Below are 22967 nucleotides of genomic sequence, written 5' to 3' on the forward strand. Positions count from 1 at the left end.
GGGAGGGAAGACCATAACCCAAATGCAATCCAGACCTTCCTTCCAGTTGTCTACCATCTTTCCCTTGCCTGCTTGTATGGCGCCCTCAATGCAACATATAACATTTCATCAGATAAAAGGAACAGATCCAACCGGGGCCACCCACCCACCTACCCCACCCATACAGCAATCCTCCAAATCCAGAGCCGCATTTTCTTTTGAATGCCCCGTAGCTGGGTTTTGTGCTTTTGCTGCAGTGCCTGCCTGCCTGCCTGCCCTCCTCCCTCAGTTCCCCCCTCCCACACAGACCTTGCTGCCTAGGGCAGCCAAAATGGCTTCTGTGTCTCCCAATACGAAGGAACAAGGCACAGGACTCTTCCTCTGGATCATGCCTCCCCAAGAATTTTCCAGACCAAACCCGCAATCATGCTACAAGGCAGACAGAGGATACTAGCAAGGCGTTTTCTCTTTCTCACGGACCCCACCCCACCCCACCCCCAAGGAACCACAGGAAATCCACATAAAGCTAATCAGACCAGCCTTCAGCTACCGCCTCTCCTATGCAGAGAGCTCCCTTTTGCATCAGCGACTTGTTTAGGTGGTGGGACTCTAGTGGTTTCCCACCATTTCAAGTTCAAGGACACGACCGCCTTCCCTTCCTACGGAAAAGAAACGCCCTTCGCTGTGCTAGCCCAAAGGCGCTCCACAGCCCAGAAACGCGTAAAATAACTCATTCAGAGAAGGGCTTCTCCTTTGCCCAAACAGCTCAAGCATCTGGGGTTCTCGACCTGTTCGATCGCCCTTCGCTTGAATAAGATGCCCGTCGAAAATGCGAGAAGCTGTTTTCAATATACCTGAACACGCCATGCCCTTCGGAGATCCTAGGCTAGCCCCGCGAGGCGCTCCCCCGAACCAGCAACCGCGCGCAATGCGCAACAGCAAAACGGGGGACTTTACCGTTCGGCGTCTTGAGAGGTCTGTAGTCCTCGCCTCCAACAACCAGCCAATATCCTGATTCGAGTGACATCTCCAAAGAGCCTCCGTGGAAAATCAGGACGATTCGTATCACGTTTGGTGGGGGCTGGGGGTGGGGGAGAGGACGAGAAGAGAAATGCCCGGTCCGGCTGGAGAAGGTGCGGTATTTTTGCGTGCCACCCAAGATAAGACACTAACTTGACCTTAACTTTGTTATGGCGCCCCTAGTATCTGGAGAACGTGAACAGACACTGTCTGGCAGCTCTCGTAAAAGCTGACTGGAGAAGCGATTCTGAGTCATTTCATTTATTGCCCCTCCAGTTCTGCGAGGAAGCTTTTCCCTCCCTGCCAAACTTTAATTATTTATGTTCTTTTAGGAAACACAAAAGCGCCAGGAGCCATTTAAAACAATCCGAGGGACGTTCCTTTCGCCTTATCAAACTCCCAGGCATTTGCCCAAGCGCCTGGGTTTAGCCTATCAGCGTGAAGGACCGGTCCCCGACGCCAGTGAGATGCGGATTTGTGGTTGACTCAGAGAGGAAGATGTATGCACACATGTGTGCCACTACTGAAGCGGTGCAGTCATGTCTGGGCGTGCTTTTTGCATGTCAGCGTGTGAGCAAGCGCGAGCGTGGGGAGCCAAAGAGAAAGTCCATTGTCATCTGCACATATTACACATGTGCGCGTGCCCGCGCGTGCCCGCGCGCGCAGAGAAACACAAATGCGAAGGTGGATGATTCGTAGCCACATCGGGTTGCGCTCCAGATTCTTTTTCTCCTTCATAGATAGAGAGCAACAAAGATAACGCTCTTTTTTTTAACCCGTTTGGACCGACTAAAAAGGAGGTTGACCGAAATATGAGCCCCCTTTTTTTCTCAGGAATAAACTCGGATGCATTTAAGGCCGCAATCCTGGTCACATGTTTTACCTGGCAGGAAGCTCTGCTTTACAGGATCCTGCTGCAAGCGGATTTGCAGTACTTCCAACTAAATATGTTCAGAAGGAGAACCAGTTACAAATCTATTCAAAATCTCTGGTAAATGTTGCCCACGAATTCCGACAGAGTGTGGAATGCATCCAAATATGTGAATATATGTGCGGATACTCGTATTCTTCATACAATAAGGCCCTTAAAACCTTTCCTTCAAAATTTAAAGTAATCCTAATGATTCTCAGAATAAGGGCAAGTCTAACATTCATGACTCTTTCATTTATCCAATAATTTACTAGCTATTACCTTTGTTCTAACTACAATCACATATTTAGCTGTAGAAAGGACATCTATGAGACCTACCACAAAATAGGAAATTGAATCACGGCTGTACATGTATTTGCAGCAATCTACATGTGTGAAGTAGTTTACCTGCCTAAGGTTTTTATTTTGTAATTGAACGCCAAGGATCAGCTTGTTTTTTTTAAAATGTGTAAAGCAAAAAGCCTCTTTTCTACTGACCATCAAAATGCGGATAACAGACTCCTGACACAAAGACTTGGAGGTACGCTCGTTTACTCACTTGCGCTCGTTTACTCACTTGCTTACTCGCTTACTGTAAATTCATTTCATAGAGGGGGATATTGTAAAAAGACAGCAATCCACAACTGCTGAGTAATAGAAGTTAATAAACAATTGATTGCTATTTCCATGTTTTCATTTGCTAGGATCTTCTTTATTGTAGAAACAAAAGATTTGATGTTTTCAATGATTCAGTGAGAGAAAGGGGGGTGACAGCGGAGAGGCCCAAAGAAAAAAGAAAAAAAACAAGAACTTATTTTTGTGTTCCCCACCCCCCTTTTGGTATTCAATTTTGGCCAGAAATATTATTTCAGCATTATATAATCTGTGGGTTATTACAGACTGGAGTCTTACTATAAAAGAGAGAAAGGAGGGTTTCTGAGTGTTATTGGTTTAAATAAATTTAGATAACCTTTTCAACCTTTTTGCTTTAGTTTCCACATTGTTTTTAAAAATTGCACCCCTGATAGTGAAGTCCCCACAGTATCCTTGATTGCGGAAAAGAGAAATCAATCACATAAACTAGAAACAAAACCAGTGAGAAGTTATCCACAAGGTGGGTTTGAAACATGTATCATATTATTAGGACAAAATAATAATATAAATCTTAGCTGGCTTTCTTAAAACAACTTCTTGTTTTTAAACAGGAGTTGCTCAAAAGGCCTATCAAATTTCCCTGCTCTTAATATTCAAAATTTAGATATTCTAAATAACTAAGTGTAAATTGAACAATAAATTCATTGCATGAATTTTACCATTCTGCCTTGGAATATGAAAACTCTTTTCATGCCAATTATCATTGGCAACAACGACATTGCTATTAATACTAGTGTTATTATCTACAATTAGATATTAATTAGATATTACTAGTATTATTATCTATGAACACAAAAACGTGTTTGATAAAAACTTGTGAGGAATTCAAACCATGGTGCTAAAATCAGTATTTTCATTAACATTCAAAATGTAGACAAGAAGCAAAATTCCCCTTCTAGTTTCCCTGGTTTGGAACGTCATGTAGACGATGCATTTGCTGAAACTAGAAGGATTTTAAAATAATTTTTGGTGTATTATTTGAAGCCCAGGGGAGGTGATTAAATCAAATCCCCAAATTCGTGTTAATTTCTCCTTAGTGAAAAATACATTTTTAATTAGAGGAGTCTGATTTATTTTAAAAAATCCTCTCTCTTCCTTTCCCAATCTTACACACACAAAAAGAAACAGTTTCTTTTTAATGCGGTCGTTAAATGAGTATGAAATAAAATATTACTAAAATCCGGACCTTCAGCAGCCCGATTGACGTCGGTTCGCCAAGGACAATGGCTTTAAGAAACCAGATTTCCAGTAGTTTCTTGACTAATTATGCGTTAAGTTTTTTTCCGTTGGGAACTGGGGAGGGACGGAGGGAGAGAAGGAAGGAAGGAGACCCCAGACCAGGAGGCTAAAAGCTCTTCTTATTGAGTCGCATCCTGGATTCTTTTGTGCCCTTCTTTCTTTCACTTGAAGGTTTTTGGGCAAGGCCAAAGTCAAGCTAAACACGACGGAAGGTTGCAAGGATTGTCGAGGGAGGGGGGAGAGCGAGAGAGAGCGAGAGAGAGAGAGCGCCAAGGGCAATAATGAACGCTAGAAGGGATTTGCAGAAAAACAAATGGCGGGACCCGCCTTGGCAGACAGAGCGGGGGGGGGGGGCGAGTGTGCAGTGGTGGAAAAGGGTTGCGGAAGGAAAGGAGGCCCGGTTGGCGTTCGGCGGGGGCTGTTCTAGGGAAGGGGGGGGAAGGAATGCCCCGAAACAAAAATACACCAAAGAAAACGAAAGGACCGGATTTTAGGTTCCTTCCTTGACCGGAGAAAGAAGCAAGGCCCTCTTTACATCTGGACGGGATGGAAAACGTCTCCTTTCTGAGGGCTTGCTGCCTAAGGTAGTTTTTGGGAGCTTGGCCCAGGGAGATTGCTCCCTGGCCCACGTACAGCTCGCTCACAGAAAGAAAGGCACACCGTTTCCTTCTGCCTGGAGGTTCTTTCCGTTTTAACACAACAGGCAGCTCGGAAAGGGTAGGGCTTGATCACGGTGTCGCGTCGGGGAAACAGACGGCCGAGGCCGGCGTGGAGAGACCCTGGGAGGCAATGGCCAGGGGAGGGGGAGGAAAAGAGGGGACTCCCCAGGCCCTCACCTGCCTTCCTCACCCCGAGCCAAAAGCCGCCTCCCCTCCTCAAAAGGTTGCTTGGGCGTCGGAAGGGAAAACTTTGGCGTCAGGAAGGAGTTTTGCCGGCGAGGCATCCGGGCTGGATCCGGAGCCTCATCCCAGGCCCAAGGGGGGCTCCTTCTGAGCAAACGGATGGACGGTGAGGGAGCCCGAGAATTCCCTTTTTTCCCCGGCGTATTGGGAAAAATACAGAAATTTCCCTTCTTTTTCGTCCCTCCAACATTAAACTCCCCACCTCCTTCCCGCTCTTTCTTAAGCTCCGGCTTGATACCGGTCGTTTAAAAGCACCTCCAAAGTTCTCGGCAGAGTTGTGGGTTGTTTTTCAAAACGAGTCGGGGGGAAGGATTGTTCATATTTCAGCTGCCATCGACATGGGGGAAAAATCAGGAACTTCAGGAAGAAAAGTGAGACGATGAAAACCAGTCCTTCGTGGAAGGTTGATGTCCCTTTGTTGTAGTGAAGGAGTCCTGGAAAACCAAGCCTTATCCTGAATAAAATATACCTTGGGTCCTTTTAATGAGAAAAGGGGGAGGAATATTTTAAATAAATAATAAATACTGTACAACTGGTGGCACAAGTAGGAAGACACTGTTATATTAAAAGGAGAATTTTTATTTGTGAACCATTTTTAAAAGTTCGGAGCTACCGAGTTCATTGTTTTGTGTTGGTGTAAAACCTCTCTCTCTCTCTCCCTCACTCTCTCTCTCTCACACACACAGACACACACATTCACACACACAGAGACCACACACAGACACACACATGCTTCACGCCAGTCTCCCACCGAAAATTAACCAGAGACGAACGGGAATTACCTGCCCATTGTAAGGATACCTCGCATTAGTCTAGTGTCAAACGTAATACTGTCCCTTGTAGACAGCTTTAAGGCATATGGTGGTCGTTGCAGGCATTTTGTCCTTCCGACTCAAGACTAGATTAGGGGATAAATTGGATGAGGGGGCGGGGGTGATGAAAGACCTGACACCACACAGTTCCTTTATTTTTCCTTATTCTTATTTCCTTTCCTCTTCGGCCCAGAACCATGGGACTTGCCACTGTACCAAACTCTCCGCTTTAGAAGAACAACGAAATCGCTCGGAGGCGGTCCTCTTTCAAAAGTTCTCTGTCAGGGGGAGCCGGAGTTTCCGCCAGGCATCCGTCCCGTTGTTTTGTTCCCTTGGCCTGTAGCTCCGAGGTAGCAACTCCAGGAGCAAGTTCACGACTAAGGAGGGGGAGGAAGAGCCCTACCGGCGCGTGCGCGACCTCCTCCTCGTCCTCCTCCCCGCCCCCCGCGAGCGCGCGCTCTGCGCTGCCGGCGCCCCTAGTACAGGGCGAGCGCTTGCTCTCGCATCACCACCCGCTTCTTTTTCATCCGGCGGTTCTGGAACCAAATCTTCACCTGCTGGTCGCTTAGGTTCAGTCTGCTGGACAGCTCTTTCCTTTTCTGCCGATTAATAAACTCGTTGAGAAGGAATTCGCTCTCGAGTTCGGCGATCTGTTGTTTGGTGTAAGGTTTCCGTTTCCTCCTGGATCTTCCTTGGGTCGGGCACCAAGGCAAACCTGCAACAGACAGGGCGAGAGTTGTGCTGCCTTGCCTTTTCAGAGAGAAAAGGCCTCCTTTTTACCCGGTGGCTTCCACCGGCCACAGGAAAACACCAGAAGCAACCGCGTGGGTAAGGAGGAGGGGTGCGCTCTCCTTTAATCCCGTGGATGCAGTATTCCACAAGGTCAAAAGGAGACACATTCTAGATGCGTCCAGTTGTCTGCTTCCACCCCCGGGCACGCGACCTCTGAGCGTAGTCCCCGCCGGACCTCGGCGAGACTTACTTCCGAGTAAAAGGACCCAGGATCAGATCGTCAGGGCTGCAGTTCGACCCACCCATTTCTTTAGATGCAGCTTCCTGTGGTTATCTGTCAAGCCCTTCCTAAGGACAGCTTTCCTCGGAAGTAAGTCGCCTTGAGAGTTACTTCCGGGTAAGTCTGCAGCCTGGATCCCGAAGGGACGGGACCGGGGTCGGGGTGGGGTTTGAGGGTCATTGCATGGGGTAAAGAACCGTGGGTTTGCCTTTTATGGACCGGCCCCATCTTCTCGAACTGGACCAACCGAGGAGGCACATACCGTCGTGCAGGGAAGGTCGGAGGCTCGGCAGGACAACGGCGGCGGCTGGAGGCGGCGGCGGCGGCAGTGTCAGGTTCAAGTTGACGGCGCGCTTGAGGTCTTCCTCCTTCAAGCCCGAGGGGCGAGGATCGGCGTCCAAAGGCGCTGCCGCCGAAGCCGCCGCGCCGGGCAAACTTCTCGGCTCGTACTTGAGCGCTTTGCCTGGAGGCGCCGCCGCCGCCGCCGCCGCCGCCATCCCCCCGGGCTCCTCGCCTGAGGCTTCCCGAAGACTCGGCCGGCTTCGCTCCTCTAGCTTGGCCGCGTAGGTGATGGCCTCGGCGGCGTAGTATTTGGGGTGGCCCTCCAAGATAACTTTGCAGCCGCTGCCGGCATTGAGGTGACGGGGAAGGGAGCTCCCTGCCAGGTAAGGCGGCGGCTGCGAGGAAGAGCCGCCGCCGCCGCTGCTAGTAGTGTTGCTGCTTCTGCTGCTGTTGTTGTTGTCGTTGTTGTTGCTGCTGCTGCTAAAAGCGTAGCCGGCTGGCGGAGAAGGGCAGGAGCTGGCGCATGTCCACGCAATGGAGCTCCGCGGGTAGGAGAGGCCGGCAGGCAAAGAGGCGGCCAGCTGGTGGCTTCCATTCGTCCGCAAGCTGGGGAAATAAAAGGAGTCGGCCGTCGAGGGCAAGTTCAAGAGAGAGCCCATGTAACTGGGTCGGCAGAGGCTGCGGTCGCACATCTCCCCGGTGGGCGCCTTCAGGCGGCTCGGCCGATGGTCGGGAGTCGGTAACTGCCCGGGAGGGAGCCCCAGCGGCCCCCAGGCAGCAGAAGTCCGCAGACGTCCTTCCGAGCCGGCCTTGCCTGCATTCCCGCCCCCACCTTCTGCAAAAGAGTCTCCTCGGGAAAAAGTAGCGGGGAAACTTCCCGAAACAGGGATAGAGACCCAAGGCCTCTGGAGGAGCAGGAGGAAGAAAAGGAAGAGGAAGGCGGCGGGGGGTGGGTGGGTGGGAGGAAGGGAGGGATTGTTTCCAGTCGTGGAACACCGAGGGCAACTGGAGGAGGGAATGCCATGGTGGCAAAGTTTTAGAGGCAGCCCCCTCCCCTTCCCCCCCTTCCAACCTGTACAATCGCGCGGTTCCCCCGCTCCCTCCCTGTCAGGCTCGATTAAGATTGGTTCTACATGTTTGCATCCATTACGGCTTCTCTCGTTATTCCGAATTATTCCAAGAGTTACTTAACTTCCCTCTCTCCCTGGACGTGTGTCCGTGGGTATGCACATAGAGGAGAGACGTAGGTAGGCATATACAGGAGAAGCCGAGATGCGCGTGCAGGCACACGGCCTCTCTGTCTCTTGGAGAGAGGCGCCCTCAGCGGAGGGAATGGCGGGCTCTGAACTTGACTCCAAGGTACTGTCTTCAGGTTATTGGTGTGTAACACAACGCTGCAGTGCAATCCCATGCGGTTTTTGATCCATGGCGAAGCCTCTACTCAAAGAGGCGGATTTACAGACAGCGTGCGTCGGATTCCGGGCATTATCTGCCTGGGTAGATTTGCGCGCACGCCTGATTTATGTTTGCATCGATTCATGCCCATGCAATTGCACCCCCGTGCATAGGATGTCTGTTGCATAGCCATCATCCGGCATTCTCAGTTGGAATACCTTGCAAGTTATGTTACGGCATACTGTAGTACGTTGTACCCGCGTAGCACATATAATAAATACTAAAATGCATGCAAATACACAGTGTTTACCGGCCTGCCTACTCATCTATATCACTGTCTTTTGAATCAATCATCCTCACTCCTTATTTGGGAATAAATCCCATTCCTTTTAGTGAAACACGTTGCTATTTAGTGCAATGCAGGCGTCGTGAGGGTACGTGGAGAAGGCTTACCGTGAAGAATCCTTGCAGAGCGCCTTGGGCTCGGAGGCGCTCCTGTCCCAGCTTCCCAGGGAGCAAGCAAGCCTCCTCGAACGCTGTGCGGAGCAGACAAACACAGGATGGCACCACTTGGGCAATTCATTCCTCCCCACGTCGAACGTTTAATCCCCGTCTCTCCGGATTTCCACCAGAAGTCCTGGGACGTCGTCCTTCACAAAAGACAGCGCGAGATCAGTCTTTTTCTTTTAAAAAAAAAGTCTTCCAGATTTCCCTTTGAAAATCACAATTTCTGGGTAATCACTGGACTAAAACAGAGAGCGAGAGCCGGAGGCACAATTCACTTCAGATCTAGCTTCGTAGAAGCCGGCAAGACATGTCCCCCAGGTCTGATAAAGAAAAAAGCAACACATAGATCTCTTTGGAAGAGCCCTTCGTCGGTTTTCCTGGCCGTGACTCGGAGACGGAAAGACATGGCCCGGAATCTTGCCGGCTTGGTTGCCCAGAGAAGGGTGGCGACGGGAACCTTAGGATCCGAGACCGTGCGGGCATCCAGTAAGCCCTCAAAGCCCTCAGTATTAACCGAGGGGCGATTTCCGGCAAGGCTGAGGCCTGCCTCTTTGGAAAATCGACTGGGCTTAGTAACAAGGAAACGGGAAACGAATCCGCCCGAGCGGCTCCTTCAGCTGCCAGAAATGGCGGCCTTATTGGCGGCGTCAATCTGGGAGGGGGGGCGCTTTCCCCTTTTCTCTGGACAAAAATAGTTACAGCCGTTTGGCTGTGTGGATCTCGGAAGGACTGGGTATCTCTTTTATCAAGCAGGTCTAACAACGATTGGGGGGGGGGGAGAGTTCTTTCCTGTACCCTGAAAAGGGCAGAAATTCCCCCTTCTTCCCCCGACTCATTCTTACAACCGAGGCACGCAATGAATGGATGCGCTCGGCTTCTTCCCGGCCCAGAAAGAAAACTTGTACATAAGCGGTGTCCCACTGCCAGATTAATTAGACCAATAAAGTAGCAATTACCATTCAGGCATTTGCTTAAAAATAATAATTTTCCTGTGACCGGCTCAGTAAATTTAGAAGAAAAAAAAATCTCAGAGGCGTCAGGAGCTGTTTCCAACCGCCTCTGGCCGGAGTCCCTTCTCATTTGAAACTGCGTTAAATCCAGTACGTTAGCACGTGGCATTAAAAATATTACCCGTAAAAGTCCAGAAAGTGGAGCGCGAGGGAAACCCCTCTGGCTTCATCCACACCCCTTGACCGACGAGGCGTGCAGATGATTCATGGAGATAAACTGAAGAGTCTAGAAGTGTTTCTAGCTCTGGGTGGCGGCGGGACTCCAGACTCCTGTGTTCGGCTTATTGAGAGGCGGTGGCGGTGGTTATAGACCAGGTGAGGTGAGCCGTCGTTGAGACTTTCCTCCTCCTTAGTCCCCGCTGGGGAGGTCGGCCAGCCCCCCCCCCAAAAAAAGCATTAGGAATTTTGGCCCTTCATCCCTCGAGCAAACGCCCTTGAATCCGGATCCCGGAGAAAATGCCTTTTCGGCTCCCCCAGTTACGATTTCTAAAGAGTACAATTTAAGAAAAAACCCTCCCGCTGCCTTTTCTGCGAAAGCCCTTCAGATCAATATGGGATGGTTTTCTTGCTTCCTCATTAATAGGCAAATAGCTAATTTGGTGAACCTGCAAGGTTTAATATTCCCTGTTCCTGGTCCGTCTCGATTTTAAATATTATGATTTATCATAACGGTTATCATGGATATTATTATCCTTAATAATTGCTGAGACGCAGCCCCTTTTCTCTTGACTTGAACGGCAACAACGTCTCCGGCCTTCCCTTGAAAGGAAGAACAAAATCAACCCAAAACGTTCCCTTGGCTTTGAAAGAAATCTTTAAATCATTATCTCTCCTTTCCTCGTCCCGGTCCCGCACGTCCGATTGGCCTGCAGACCCCGCCAGACCACACAGGCACCGCCGGAGGGGATTGCTCCCCGCTACCTCTAATTTTTATTGTTTGACTTATGTCTACCAATTGAGCCTCTCTTATTAACTTCGGGGGCTTTGTTCCGGCAGGTTTCGACCGAATGCTTTAGGAAAAGTTTCTGACGCTTGCAGGCGGAGGTTCAGGCAACTTATCTCTGTTCTGACTTTCAGAGGGAAACCATTCTTTTACAACATCGTCACCTGGTAGGCACTTTAAGTGAAAGAGTCAGATTTTAGTCAATCTCTTCCTACATGAATCTTTCCCCTTTCCTCCATCGAACTCAAGGCAGAGTCAATGATGTGCTTAAGTGGTACATGTAAGTACAGTACATGCGGATGTATACCGACTCCCACACCAAACGGACATGTGAAGGCGTATTCCAAAAAGCTCAGTTATACGTTCACAGTCTTCATATACTGTATATATTTTCCTTTATGTTCTTAATTAGTTACATTTCTATGTAGCTTATATGAACATAGATACTAATGTAAATGTGAATCTCATCCATGCCCATATCTATTATATTTGGATCTAGGCGTATAACTCTGTGCCCGTTCAGGTTCTACAAACCTTTCTATATACAGTAGTTTGTTTTATTTATTTATGGGTGAAATCTATGTTTCGCCTTTCCTCCAGCGGGCTCAAGGTGGCGTACACACCTTCTCTAAAAGTGTATGCGGTACATTTCGCAGGCATGAGTGTCCAGACATGTGAATCTTCATTGTATATGTGGGGGTTTGGGGTTCTGTGTAAAATCACTCCCTAAAAATATCCTGGTTGACTATCATTTGCTGTTTAGTTTATTTACTAATTATATTTATGTTCTGCCCTAGTACCAATGTGCTCAATGCAGGTCACATTATCTCCCTAAATCCATAATCTGCACATATTCTAGGTGTGACAGTATATACCCACCCCTTAGAATGCCCGCAAGTAGTTCTAAATGTACAGATATTGTATACATGAATGTAACTCTGAAATGACTGAACACCCTCTTCTCCTTTCTATCTTTTCTTGGAATAAGCCCCACTTCCTGGAAGGGGGCTAATTTCATTGCAGTTGTGCCCTGGAACTACAGCTTCACAAGACCCTGCTAGACACAGGTATGTGAGATTATATTCCCTTGAAATCTGGATGCTTTCCTCAAGAAATTGGAAATCAGAGCTGTTTAGTACCAAAGAAAGGGTGGCCTATGGCTTTATGGATGCCGAAGGCATTCTGGGTCCTCCTGCAACCGGGGGAGAGCCATGTTGTTTTGCGTTAGAACTTTCTGAGTCAAGACACACTAGTTATGGGAACATTATCTTGCCATAAATTGCAGGGGTTATAAACAGTCATTCTCACATCGAACGTCAACTGTGTACGTATCAGCACTGCACTGCAAAGCACTTTTAAATCCTATTTGTATTAATTGGAATATATCAGTGCAGGAGGAAGCATCCAAAGACAGAAGAGTATGTAACGGTAGCTGCATCAGGCCCTTGGCATTTACATCAGAAATACTGATCAACATTTAGAAGGAGTTAACTCTGAATTAAAACCAGTTTCAGTCTGTTCCCATGAAATCGAGAAGGGAAATATACTGAATATTATACATCCTCAGCTTTAAATTTGCTCAGAAAAAAATGCCACTCTGTTCCTCAAAACAGAAGAGACCCTCGATGAAATGAAAGGGCTCGATAGAACAGGCATCTTGTTTCACACAATGTTGGAACAGATGGTGTGAAGAAACCCAGCGGGCAGGTCATGAATACACCAGCAGCCTCCTCCTCCTCCCTTCCAGCAACGGGTATTTCCAGGGTCCATTGTTTTGCCTGAGAGTTTATTCTCAGGTAAGGGTACACAAAAATGCAGGCCAGATGGGTGTCTCCCCAGACACCCTCCCACCCAACGCATCTACGTACTTCCATCTCAGTCCAGAGCAGGAGAGGGAAGGAGAGAGAACTGATCAGGCAGAGGGAGACAAAAAAGACCACCCTACCACCAGTGACTACCAACAAATCATCCACTGACACCATCACAGACAGTGGAAAAACAGCATGTTCCCCTTCTTAATGATGAATCCTGTACTGCTCGTAAGCTTCTACACCCCAAGATTTTTTTACTGCAAAAGAAAACATCTTCCTGTAATTCATCAATCTGTAGGGTGTTGTAACAATATTTATTAGGAAATAAATTACATGGATTTGAATGAAGGTCAGTTACTTCTAAGTCACTGTGTACTGAGCCACAGTCATCCAGTGTGTGTGCGTGCAGTTTTGCTGACTTAGAGAGCCTCATATCTCCCGGGCTTTGGCTGCAAGGGGTTGAGATCAAGAACATGTTACTACGGTCTGTGCCCCATTCTATAATGTTTATTTGCTGTTCCTATTATTGCTTCCTAGTGAAGTGTGTATTTATTTATTTAATTTTATATGTCCATCTAATAATGTGCCACTATGCTGGGCAGCTGGAACACAGAACATGTTTTGTCTCCAGCTGCTGATTCTATTTAGGGGTGTAAAAATATTGACTTCCTGTAAATGCATTTCTCAAGGCAGTTGTGCCTCATGTTTCATAATGTCTTTAGTATTGTAAGCAGGGGAGGGGGAGAGATTATACCTTTCCCTTTGTCTCTTTTCTTCTTGCCTTCCTTCCCTCCCCCTTCCGTGTATGAAGACATGAAATTTCCCAAAGCACATACTAGAGGTCTGCCCACTCCACCACCAGAAAGAAAAGTGACTCAGTCTTTAAACTATTTTTACAGTCTGCAGAAGCACAAGCCATAAATCTACAATAAATCTCAAGTTAACCAATTTAGATAAGAAAGAAAGAAAGAAAGAAAGAAAGAAAGAAAGAAAGAAAGAAAGAAAGAAAGAAAGAAAGAAAGAAAGAAAGAAAGAAAGAAAGAAAGAAAGAAAGAAAGAAAGAAAGAAAGAAAGAAAGAAAAAGATGCAAAAAGAAAAGAGCAGTAGGGGAATTATTTGGAAAGCTTTTTGTGGATTCACATTATTGCCATTTACATTACTTTAAAATCTATGTATTTTGTTTACAGAATTAGACTGCCACTCTAAGCCTAAATATTATGCATCTGGAAAAGTTCAGCTTATCTTGTGGTATCAAATTAAATCAGTTCTGTCCAACAGCCCATGCATACTCAAATGCGATTCTCGTTGAGTTCAAGGTAACACTTCTTAGTTTGGGGTGCTTAAAGTTTCATGGCACCACATGGCTTGCTGAGGAACAGTCTCATAAACGGATGTTCAGAGTCTTTATTAATATTATCCCTTAGAATACCGTATGAAGGAAACTAAGTGGAACGTATGAAGGAAACTCCAGTGGAACAGATCTTTCCCGTCTGCAATTTATTGGCATCTCATTTTAATTACAACTTGTTCATGAAACACACGTACTTCTGGATGAGGAATGTTGCCACTCCAGATTCTCCCGTTCAGAAGTTTATGTCGCGAGTTTCCCCAGCAGGTGGCAGCATTGCCCTACACATGTATTACCTCCTCTGATCCTGGATAGAACAAACCGAGAACAGCCTCCAGAACCTCGACGGCCGCCTTTGCGTAGGGAACCACGGCGTAGTACCGCTCGCCATGGATTGCATGGAAACTGTCCTGTGTTTCGACGAGGGCTTGTTCGTTTGTTCGGTGCTAAAGGTCCACGCAGTCGACACAACACACACAACTGCCGAATAAGGAGATTTCAGCCAAGTTTTCTGTAATCATGGTGCCATTCTGAAGAAAGAAAGAAAGAAAGAAAGAAAGAAAGAAAGAAAGAAAGAAAGAAAGAAAGAAAGAAAGAAAGAAAGAAAGAAAGAAAGAAAGAAAGAAAGAAAGAAAGAGGAGCTTGGCGGTGACTTGCCTTCGCCCCTTAGGTCTCAAAGCACTTGGGAGGCTGCTGTTCCCGTTTGCTCGTGTGAACAGGATTGGGACCACAGTGTAAGCGTAACCTTCTGCAGCACAACAGTATGGTTCGTTTCCGGGGCCCTCGGGCTCGTGTATGGAGTTGATGTCGTCGTGTCACCCTCCCGCTGCCTCCGCAGCTTTTCTAAGTAAATCTGGCTCTTTTTTTCCCCCTCTCCCCTTTTTACCCCTCTTCTTCTCCCCCCCCCCGCGCGCTTTCCGGCGATTTATGAGAAAGCGGACAAGGGCGCGAGATCCCGTTGGAGGCAATTGTTTCAAAAGCTGGTTCGAAGTCCATTCCCCGCCGCTCCCTCCCTCCTTTGGCAGAATGGCTTTTCGTTTGCTTTTCCTCACGTCCTCTAAAGGGTGCTTGTCAATTTAGGAGAGCGTCTACCAAGTCAGATGCCAATCCTTCCAGGTGAGGAAAAGAAAGTGTACCCCGCAGCCTGAAAATTAAGATCCACTGATGAGGGGGAGGGCTTATTTCCCTATGACTGTGACGAGGAGGTGGGGGGGGGGTTCGAAGAAAAAAGGTAGAACAAGCTACTCTGAATTAAAAATAATAAAGATCAACAGAGAAGAATGTAGCAATGAAACTTTATCTGAATGTTTCCCCACGGATCCACATTCTATGAAAATTTTTGTTAAAAGCTGGAGGCTCAGAAAGTTGTGTTTTTTTTTAAAGCTTCATATGTTTAAAGGAGAGAGAAGTGAAAAGAAAGAAAAAGTTCTCTCATAATTTATTTGCACGACCAATAATTACCCCCAGCACCTTCCCTTGTCTAATAGGGACACTATCCAGCCACAGTAAGAATTTTAAAGTCCTAATGATGTCAACGTTTGGTCTAAAAACACTCAGTTTAGACAACTTGTATATTCTATTCTTATAACAGCAGCGTAGGTTATGATCTGCCATTCTCCTGAATGTGTGTTGCCTTCAATCCAAAAGGAGGCTTTCAAATGGTGGGGGAGAGAATGGGAGTGAGAGAATGGGGGGAAGGGTCGTGTACCATGTGGGAGCAGAGACAGTATCCAGCGACAGAAGATCAGACTTCATTTAGGGATCACACATACACACAACAGCTCTTGATGGGATCCTCAAAGACTCCCAGATTTAATACTTGCATTTCAAGGGCATCATATACATGATTTCGGCCATCAAAATTTCAACATAAATGTAAGGATAAACGAAAAAGAAAAATCCTTCGTACTTACTTCCCTCCATCAAAATAACTTCAGATTGGATGTTAGACTCTACCAGCTTTCTGCTTCATAACCAACAAAATATTTATATTCGAGATAGAAAGATACACTGTAAAAGGTCACTCAAAGCTCTAAACCAGATTTGGCTTTTACCACGGCTTTTTCTCACTGAAGCTGGTGATACACACTCCTGTATTTTCTGCTCTTGTCATTTAAAACACTTCATTTGGAGTTGTTTAGAAGTAATCATGAAAAAAATCATTAGCAGCTTGTAAGATCAAGGCTTTTTCCCAAGGGAAGAGGAAAGGCTTTTTTTAAAAAAAAGGTGAACAATTAATCAAGAATTGGGACACTGAGTAGGATGCCATGAATGCAATGAATGGGGCTAAGGGAAACACACACACAACAATAGTTTTCAGTGGCAGAGCAAAACCTTGCTCACTTATATTTGGGCCCAATAGGATTTGTTCCACTAATAAACAGGGAAAGAATTGTGCTCATATATATGTGCTTTCCTCCCAGCTATTGGAAATGAATTACATCTACTTCCATTAGACATGTGCTTTCTTTTGCTGCATGGGCAATCCCATAATACAACACATACAGTACAGAGAACACAATAATTTTGACTAAATATTCTGTTGACAGGTAACTGTCCATAAGATTGCCTTTCCTACAGATGTACTGAATTGAGGAGATAGATTAAAAGAATTAGTTAAAATCCAGATTCTGTTCCCCAGAGAAATTTTGCATCTGAGGACAGGATCTGTTTACGCCTCTAACCCAGTTTATGCCCAATAAATTATACATTGACTTGTGATTCAAGCTCCCCAAATTAATGTTTGAATAAACTTCCACTTCATTTGCATTCAATTGCATGTTTACTCATGAATTAAGACACGAAAACTAAACTTAGAGGTACACCTAATTTCCATTGAATTAAATGGACCCTGCTCCCAGCTAAGAGTGTCGGATTACATCCTGATAGCACAATCCCAAACACATTTACCCATAAGTAAATTCCACGGTGTACTGTACTATAGGGCTTACTTCCAGCTAAACCTATATAAGATTGCAGTCATTCTCTGTTAAGGTGCCAAAGGAGGCTGTCTTAAACCTACTCCAAAAAAGAAAGAAAGAAAGAAAGAAAGAAAGAAAGAAAGAAAGAAAGAAAGAAAGAAAGAAAGAAAGAAAGAAAGAAAGAAAGAAAGAAAGAAAGAAAAGCTGAATGGGCTGCCCACCTGGAACAGATGAGTTGCCATCCGTTTCAATGGCACATGGCTTTTTCACTCCTTGATTAATAATGGATACACTAAAAAAAATGAGAAAAGGAAGCAGGGAATAAAATGCCAAACTATTGAGCCTAGTTAACACAGAACTCCTTTTATCTTCTTTTTCCCTCTCTCTTTTTCTTTCTTTTTAATTTTTTCATTTATTGGTTCTTTCACTAACACCCGTTTCATTTAGTAATGAAAGCTATTAACAACTTTCCATGCTTTGATAGCAGATTCCCCCGATGCCAGGACGGCTTTGGGAAGGCACATGCAATCATCGAGAAGACAAACAAATAACAAGACATCCAATATTTATACAAAAATACACATCAATTTATACACACCTTTGTACAACTGTGAACCTATAGGCATAATTGGCTAGAAGCCCTGGAATTCCAGACCACTGCATATTCCTTTGTTCATTAGTTCTTCATTATTATACTAGGTTGCTGATTAGACCAATGTGTTTTTTCTTACTAAACTGCAGACTACTTTAGCCTGAAATGCCCCAGATTTTAGTATAATAATAATGAGGGGGAAGCTTACCAATACACCAAAGTGTGGAGCATATGTTGCTCGGCAAAAAGTGGGCAACCTGTCTCTCTGCCCATCCCTCCTCCCAAACCAGAGGCACGATTCATGAAACATTTTTAAATCCCAGTGATTCTGATATAGAACCCAGCACATGCCTGCTTGGTCACAAAGCCACCTGGAACCGCATGGGATTCATCTTCCAGAAAATAAGCCAACCGTTTAGGGTTTGGACTCGGTAGTTCATGAGGCCTAGATGGTGCCTTTAATCTCTACAGAATGAGAGAGTGTGAACCAGTTTTCTAGTGGTGGAAGTGGGGGTGCAAGGGGGCCACCTAATTTCAATGCCACTCTGGCCCAGCACTTTTAAAATAATGTAAAATAAAAAAGGTAGAGTGACAAGGATCCCAATCCTCAGAGTAAGTCACCTTTGAGGGTTGTTGTGGGTTTTTCGGGCTCTTTGGTCGTGTTCTGAAGGTTGTTCTTCTTGACGTCAGGAAGAACAACCTTCAGAACACGGCGGAAGAGCCCGAAAAACCCACAACAACCACCTGATCCCGGCTGTGAAAGCCTTTGAGAATACATTAAGTCACCTTTGTTTAAGTAGAGCTTCCCTCTCCATAATTATGTTTTAGGGTGGAAGGGCAGAGCCTCAGGACACAAAGCCTGTGATTAACTCAGGATTAATCTCAGCTGAGTTGGTTTTAGAGCAGGTTGCTAGAGAAAAGGAATCCTTTCCAAAGTATTTCACATTAAAATGAGAGGTTAGCTGGGAATCTGTGCCTTCATCTACTGTACTTGGGCAATGACACCATCACCACAACTAGAAACTGAAGGAGGCTGACAGTGTAAATATGTAGGTACATAGACACTCAAATACCTACACCTGACAAAATCCAAAAAAAACCCAAACCCAAAACAAAGACAAAAACATCAGGCACCTTAAAGACTAACCATTGTATTTTAATGTAAGCTTTTGTGGGCACCTCCACTTCGTCAGACATGAAGAGACAGAATGGAATGGAATGGCACGCAGATGAAATACCAGTTTCACCTTCTAAACGTTCATGGGTTACATGCCATGATGGAGCTTATTTGTTTTAGTTGTGTTGTAAAAATAGTAGGTGATATTTCATCTACATTTCACTCCATTTCCTTCTGTTTCTTTATGTTTGAGGAAGTGGACCTACCCACCAAAGCTCACAATAAAATATAATGGTTAGTTTTTAAGGTGCCACAAGTTTTAGTGTCTCTCCTGATGTGCTTGAATAGACTAACACAGCTACCTCTTCTAAAATTATACCTCTGCCTCTAGGTATAGGCACACACATATACGCATGCATATGCACATACATATACGTCTGTGTGTGTGTGTGTGTGTGTGTGTGTGTGTGTGTGTGTGTGTGTGTGTGTGTGTGTGTGAGAGAGAGAGAGTGATTTTAGCACCTAGACGTCCCTGGCTGTAGTTTATACTTTGCAGAAGTGCCTGACCCTTAACTGCTCCACAGTACACTGACCTGTTTGAGGGCGGGGGGGGGGGTGGAGAAAGGGAAGAGAACCTATCAAAATGTAGTGAAAGAGAAGTTTAAAAAAAGAAGAAGAAAGTTTAAAAAACCTGCAGCATTCCATTAAATCCACGAAGAAGAAACGGCGAGTCTTTGCCCAGAAAGCGCTTCACAAAACGTCGCCCTCGTGACTAAAAAAAAAAGGGCGCCGAGAGAAACCTTAAATATCTTTTCAAGTCTTTGCAAAAGTCCGCCGCCGCGCCGAGGCCGAGCTGCTAGCGGGAGGCCCCCCCGCCCCCCCGGAGGCGATCGATGCTGGCGGTCCCGGTCACGAGACGCTCTCCTTCAGCTTGGAGACGATTTTCTTGTCCTTGACGCGGCGGTTCTGAAACCAAATGGTGACTTGCCTCTCCGAGAGGTTCGTGGCCGCCGAGATCCTCCGCCGCTTGTCCTTGTTGATGAACTTATTGACGGCGTACTCGCTCTCGAGTTCTTTCAGCTGCAGCTTCGTGTAAGGCACTCGTTTCTTCCTGCCGCGCCGGTAGACGCACATGTCCGGCTGGTTTAGTGCAACGTCTCCTAAGGCAGAAGAAGGCGAGAGAGGTGACCGGTTTGCTTTCGGTTACCGGGGCTTTGTAGCCTTCACTCTTGGGCCCCGAGAGCGGTCCCTTTGGACCTTAGCAAGGCGGGATCGGGACCCGCCTGCCGCCAGGAGCGGGGGAAAAAAGGTCGCTGATGTATTTATTTATGCATTTAATCCATCTATCCGGGCCCTCCCCGTCTACATCTTGTTAAAAAAAATAAAAGAAACTCCTCTCTTTTTTTCCCAGCCAGAAGAAAATGTGGGTAACACATGGGATCCTGGAGTATTGTGAGTCACCTCTACCAAAATCCTCCGGGGGTGAGGTTGAGGATTGGGGCCTTCGCGAGGCAATCGGGGTGGGGGGTGGGAGAGCGGACCGTAATAATAATTTTTAAAAAACGGTCACAACAAGCCTGCGAGAGGCCTGTCCTCCTTAAGATCGGTTTCAATTGTTTTCTTCTGAACTTTTAAAAGTCTGGCCGATGACTTCCAGGAAATCGGAGCGAAAGGGGAAGAAGGCCGCAAAGGCTGGCTAGATTTTCCTCGCCCTCTTGGGAGTAAGTGCCTTTATTACAACGAGGGATTTACTTCGGACTCAACATGCACAGTCCCCAGAGCTACGAGCCTCGTTAACATTTGCCCTGGAAGATGTGGCGTTTACTTCGGTGGAATGTCGGTGCCCGGAATAAAAGGGCATTTGAGCTTTAAGGCGGAGTGTTAATGTTCTAAGAAGCCAGACTAATTGAGGCGGGGGGGGCTTTAGGTGGGTGGGGAGGAGGACGGAGCTGCTCGTGGAAGGGCGGCAGACGAGTCCACACCGATGCATTCTTTAGAACAAAGTCCCACACATTTCGACGGAGCCTCTCTATTAAGGACAGTTGAAGTCCGGGCTAGCTTGCAAGTAAACCCCACTGAGTTCGCTGGATCTTAACTGAGAAGTCTTGGGACCGCAGCTTAGCAAGTCAACGCGTTTATTTGAAAGAGAGTGACTTGCAAGTAGGTAGGGCCGAGTAAAGCCGGGGGAGACAATTCAGTGCCGGCCACAGAAGGGATCAAGCGCCGGGAGGTGTAAATAAGTCTCCTGTTTTCCTATGGGGTTTCTCCCCCTCCCCTCCCCGTCTCCCTCCAGTATGGACGGTCTGGCTTTGGAAGTCGTAAGCGGTGGCAAAGCGTGCAAAACATGGCAGCCCCTTCTCTGGACCCTGGAAGGTCCGGGGATGGCTCTAACCGGCTGGAAGCCTTTCCCTTCCCCTCCCCTCTCCTGCTTGTGGCTTCGGTGGGCAGCTCCTTCGCCCAGTGTCGGTTTCCTGTCCAGTTGACCTCCTCCTCCTCCCCCTCCCCTCCTCCTCCTCCCCCTCTTCCATCTCCTCCTCCTCCTCCTCCTCCTCCTCCCGCCATCCCCTCCACCTCCGGCTTCTCGCCCGGACCTGCCGGCCACCTGGCCGATCCGCGTACCTGGGAAGGAGGACTTCCAAAAGTGGGAGCCCTGGGCCTGGTCTTTGGCGCAGTAGACCTGCCCGTTCCAGCCATTGGCCAGCGTCCACGACTGGTAGCCCTCCATAGAGATGTAGGTCTCGTGCCGGGGCTCGCCCGCCGCCGCCGCCGCCGCCGCCGAGCCGAAGGTGGAGACCACGTCCAGGTAGCCGGCGGGCACGTGCTGGTAAGGGCCGGCGGCGGCGGCAGCGGCGGCGGCCGCGTAGCCCTGGTAGAAGGAGACCTCCTTGGCCCGGGAGGAGGCCTCGCTGCTCGAGGGCACGCTGGTGCCGGCCAGGCTGGCCACGTCCATGTACTTCTCAACCGGGAAGGCGGCGTGCGGGGAAGCCTTGAGGGCGGCGTTCTGCTGGAGCCCCACGCCGTGCGCCATGCGGCAGCTATAGTAGCCGTTGCCGAAGGGGTGGTAGCCCGGGTGGTAGCCCAGGGCGGCGGCGGCGGCGGCCGCGGCGGTGGTGGTGGCGGCGGCCGAGGGGGGCGCCGTCGGGGGTCCGCCGCCGCCGCCGCCGGAGCAGTCCTTGGAGGGGGCGGCCTCGGACGACGACGAGGAAGAGCGAGCCCCGGCCGAGGCGCCCGAGCGCTCATAGGCGAAGCCCGCGGCCGAGGCGGAGGAGCCCCCCGGACGGCCCGAGGGCGCCGCGCCGAAGACCGGGGGAGGCAAGAAGTTCCGGCAGGGGCCGCCCCCGCCGCTGCCGCCGTTGCCGCCGCCGCCGCCGTCTCCCCGGAGCGCCTCCATCTCCCAGCCGCCCGCCGCTCGACTCATGCTTCCCGCGCAAAACCGCCCCGCTGCTGCTGGTCGGGCTGCTGGGGGCGGCGGTGGAGGGGCTGCTGCTGCTGCTGCCGCTGCTGCTGCCGCCGCCGTCGCCGCTGCTGCTGCTGCTGCTTCTCCTCCTCCTCCCCGGCTTGGCCCAGCGGCGGCCCCCAGGCGCTCATGGCGTGCAAGCGGAAGGCGGCTGGGGAGCGGGGGGGGGGAGCGAGCGAGAGGACCGGGCGGCCGGCCGGCGGGCTAGAGGGCGGGCGGGCGGGCGAGCGGGCGGCTGGCCTCGCTCTTGCTGGCGCTGGGGATGGTTTATAAAAACGAAGGCCTCGTTGGGCGGGGGGAGCAGCCCCTGGCTTCGCAGGGAGCCCCGGCGGGGCCCCATTGGCCAGCGCCGCCCACGTGACCCTGGCCCGGCCACCGGGAAGCTGAGCCTGGGAGAGGGAGACTCGCGCCCACCCCCCTCCCCCTCCCTCCCCACCCCGCTTCTCAATTTTGTTTAGAAAACTGCAGCTGCCGTCCTAGGAGAAAGATCCCTCAGCTTCTGCTTGTTTAAAAATGAAAAACGGGGAGGGGGGGGGGAGAGAGAAGGAATTGGCAAAATGGAAAAGAAAGAACCCCGGGAGGGGGCGGCGGGGAAGAGAGGGATTAAAGAAACCCGGAATATTAATATATATATATATATGCCCCTCCCCCCACCACTTTGTTTGACAACCTCATAAGGTGGGAGTGACATAACTTTCGAACCAGGTCAGAAGGAGCGATGTGGGGCGTGGGGGGCGGGAAAGGGCCGACACTTCGGTTTGGATCCTCCTTACTGACTCGGACGCTCGTGGGTACACACGGAGAGACACAATCTGTCATTGAACTTTCGACTTTTCACCGAGCTGTAGAAGAAGTGGGACAGGGGGCGACGGGGAGGTAGACTTCTTTTTTCACAAAAGAACGAAGAGGCGGAAAGGAGGAGACGGAGACGGGGGGGGGGGGGAGAAGTCCAGTAGTTTCCATCAACTTCTTTTTGGACTTTTTTTTGTGGTGGTGGGTTGCCGTCCGCTCCAGGAAGTTTTTCTTTGGGCCACGAGCCGACTTGAAATAAAAATA

At 48.5% G+C, this 22967-nt stretch overlaps 2 protein-coding genes across 2 annotated transcripts; both read right to left on the reverse strand.

Moving 5' to 3' along the window:
- Positions 1-4997: 4997 nt before the first annotated feature.
- On the reverse strand, positions 4998-7728 carry HOXD12 (homeobox D12). Its single transcript, XM_072977847.2, has 2 exons — positions 6791-7728; positions 4998-6231 (listed from the first exon to the last, which is right to left on the reverse strand). The coding sequence occupies exons 1-2, from the start codon at positions 7500-7502 to the stop codon at positions 5993-5995; spliced, it is 951 nt and encodes a 316-aa protein (XP_072833948.2). The 5' UTR covers positions 7503-7728; the 3' UTR covers positions 4998-5992.
- A 7878-nt stretch (positions 7729-15606) lies between these two features.
- On the reverse strand, positions 15607-22001 carry HOXD13 (homeobox D13). Its single transcript, XM_020806251.3, has 2 exons — positions 21074-22001; positions 15607-19614 (listed from the first exon to the last, which is right to left on the reverse strand). The coding sequence occupies exons 1-2, from the start codon at positions 21870-21872 to the stop codon at positions 19364-19366; spliced, it is 1050 nt and encodes a 349-aa protein (XP_020661910.3). The 5' UTR covers positions 21873-22001; the 3' UTR covers positions 15607-19363.
- Positions 22002-22967: the final 966 nt, after the last annotated feature.

This window comes from Pogona vitticeps, chromosome 1, assembly GCF_051106095.1.
Source record: "Pogona vitticeps strain Pit_001003342236 chromosome 1, PviZW2.1, whole genome shotgun sequence".
In the NCBI taxonomy this organism is placed as follows: Eukaryota; Metazoa; Chordata; class Lepidosauria; order Squamata; family Agamidae; genus Pogona; species Pogona vitticeps.

Bases quoted from the DNA above. Each gene is read 5' to 3' on its own strand.
- HOXD12 (XM_072977847.2), bottom strand. From the start codon at position 7,502: ATGTGCGACCGCAGCCTCTGCCGACCCAGTTACATGGGCTCTCTCTTG. The intron at 6,232-6,790 runs GTATGTGCCTCC...TGTCTGTTGCAG, and splicing joins CCGACCTTCCCTGCACGACG to GTTTGCCTTGGTGCCCGACC.
- HOXD13 (XM_020806251.3), bottom strand. From the start codon at position 21,872: ATGAGTCGAGCGGCGGGCGGCTGGGAGATGGAGGCGCTCCGGGGAGAC. The intron at 19,615-21,073 runs GTACGCGGATCG...CTTCTGCCTTAG, and splicing joins TTGGAAGTCCTCCTTCCCAG to GAGACGTTGCACTAAACCAG.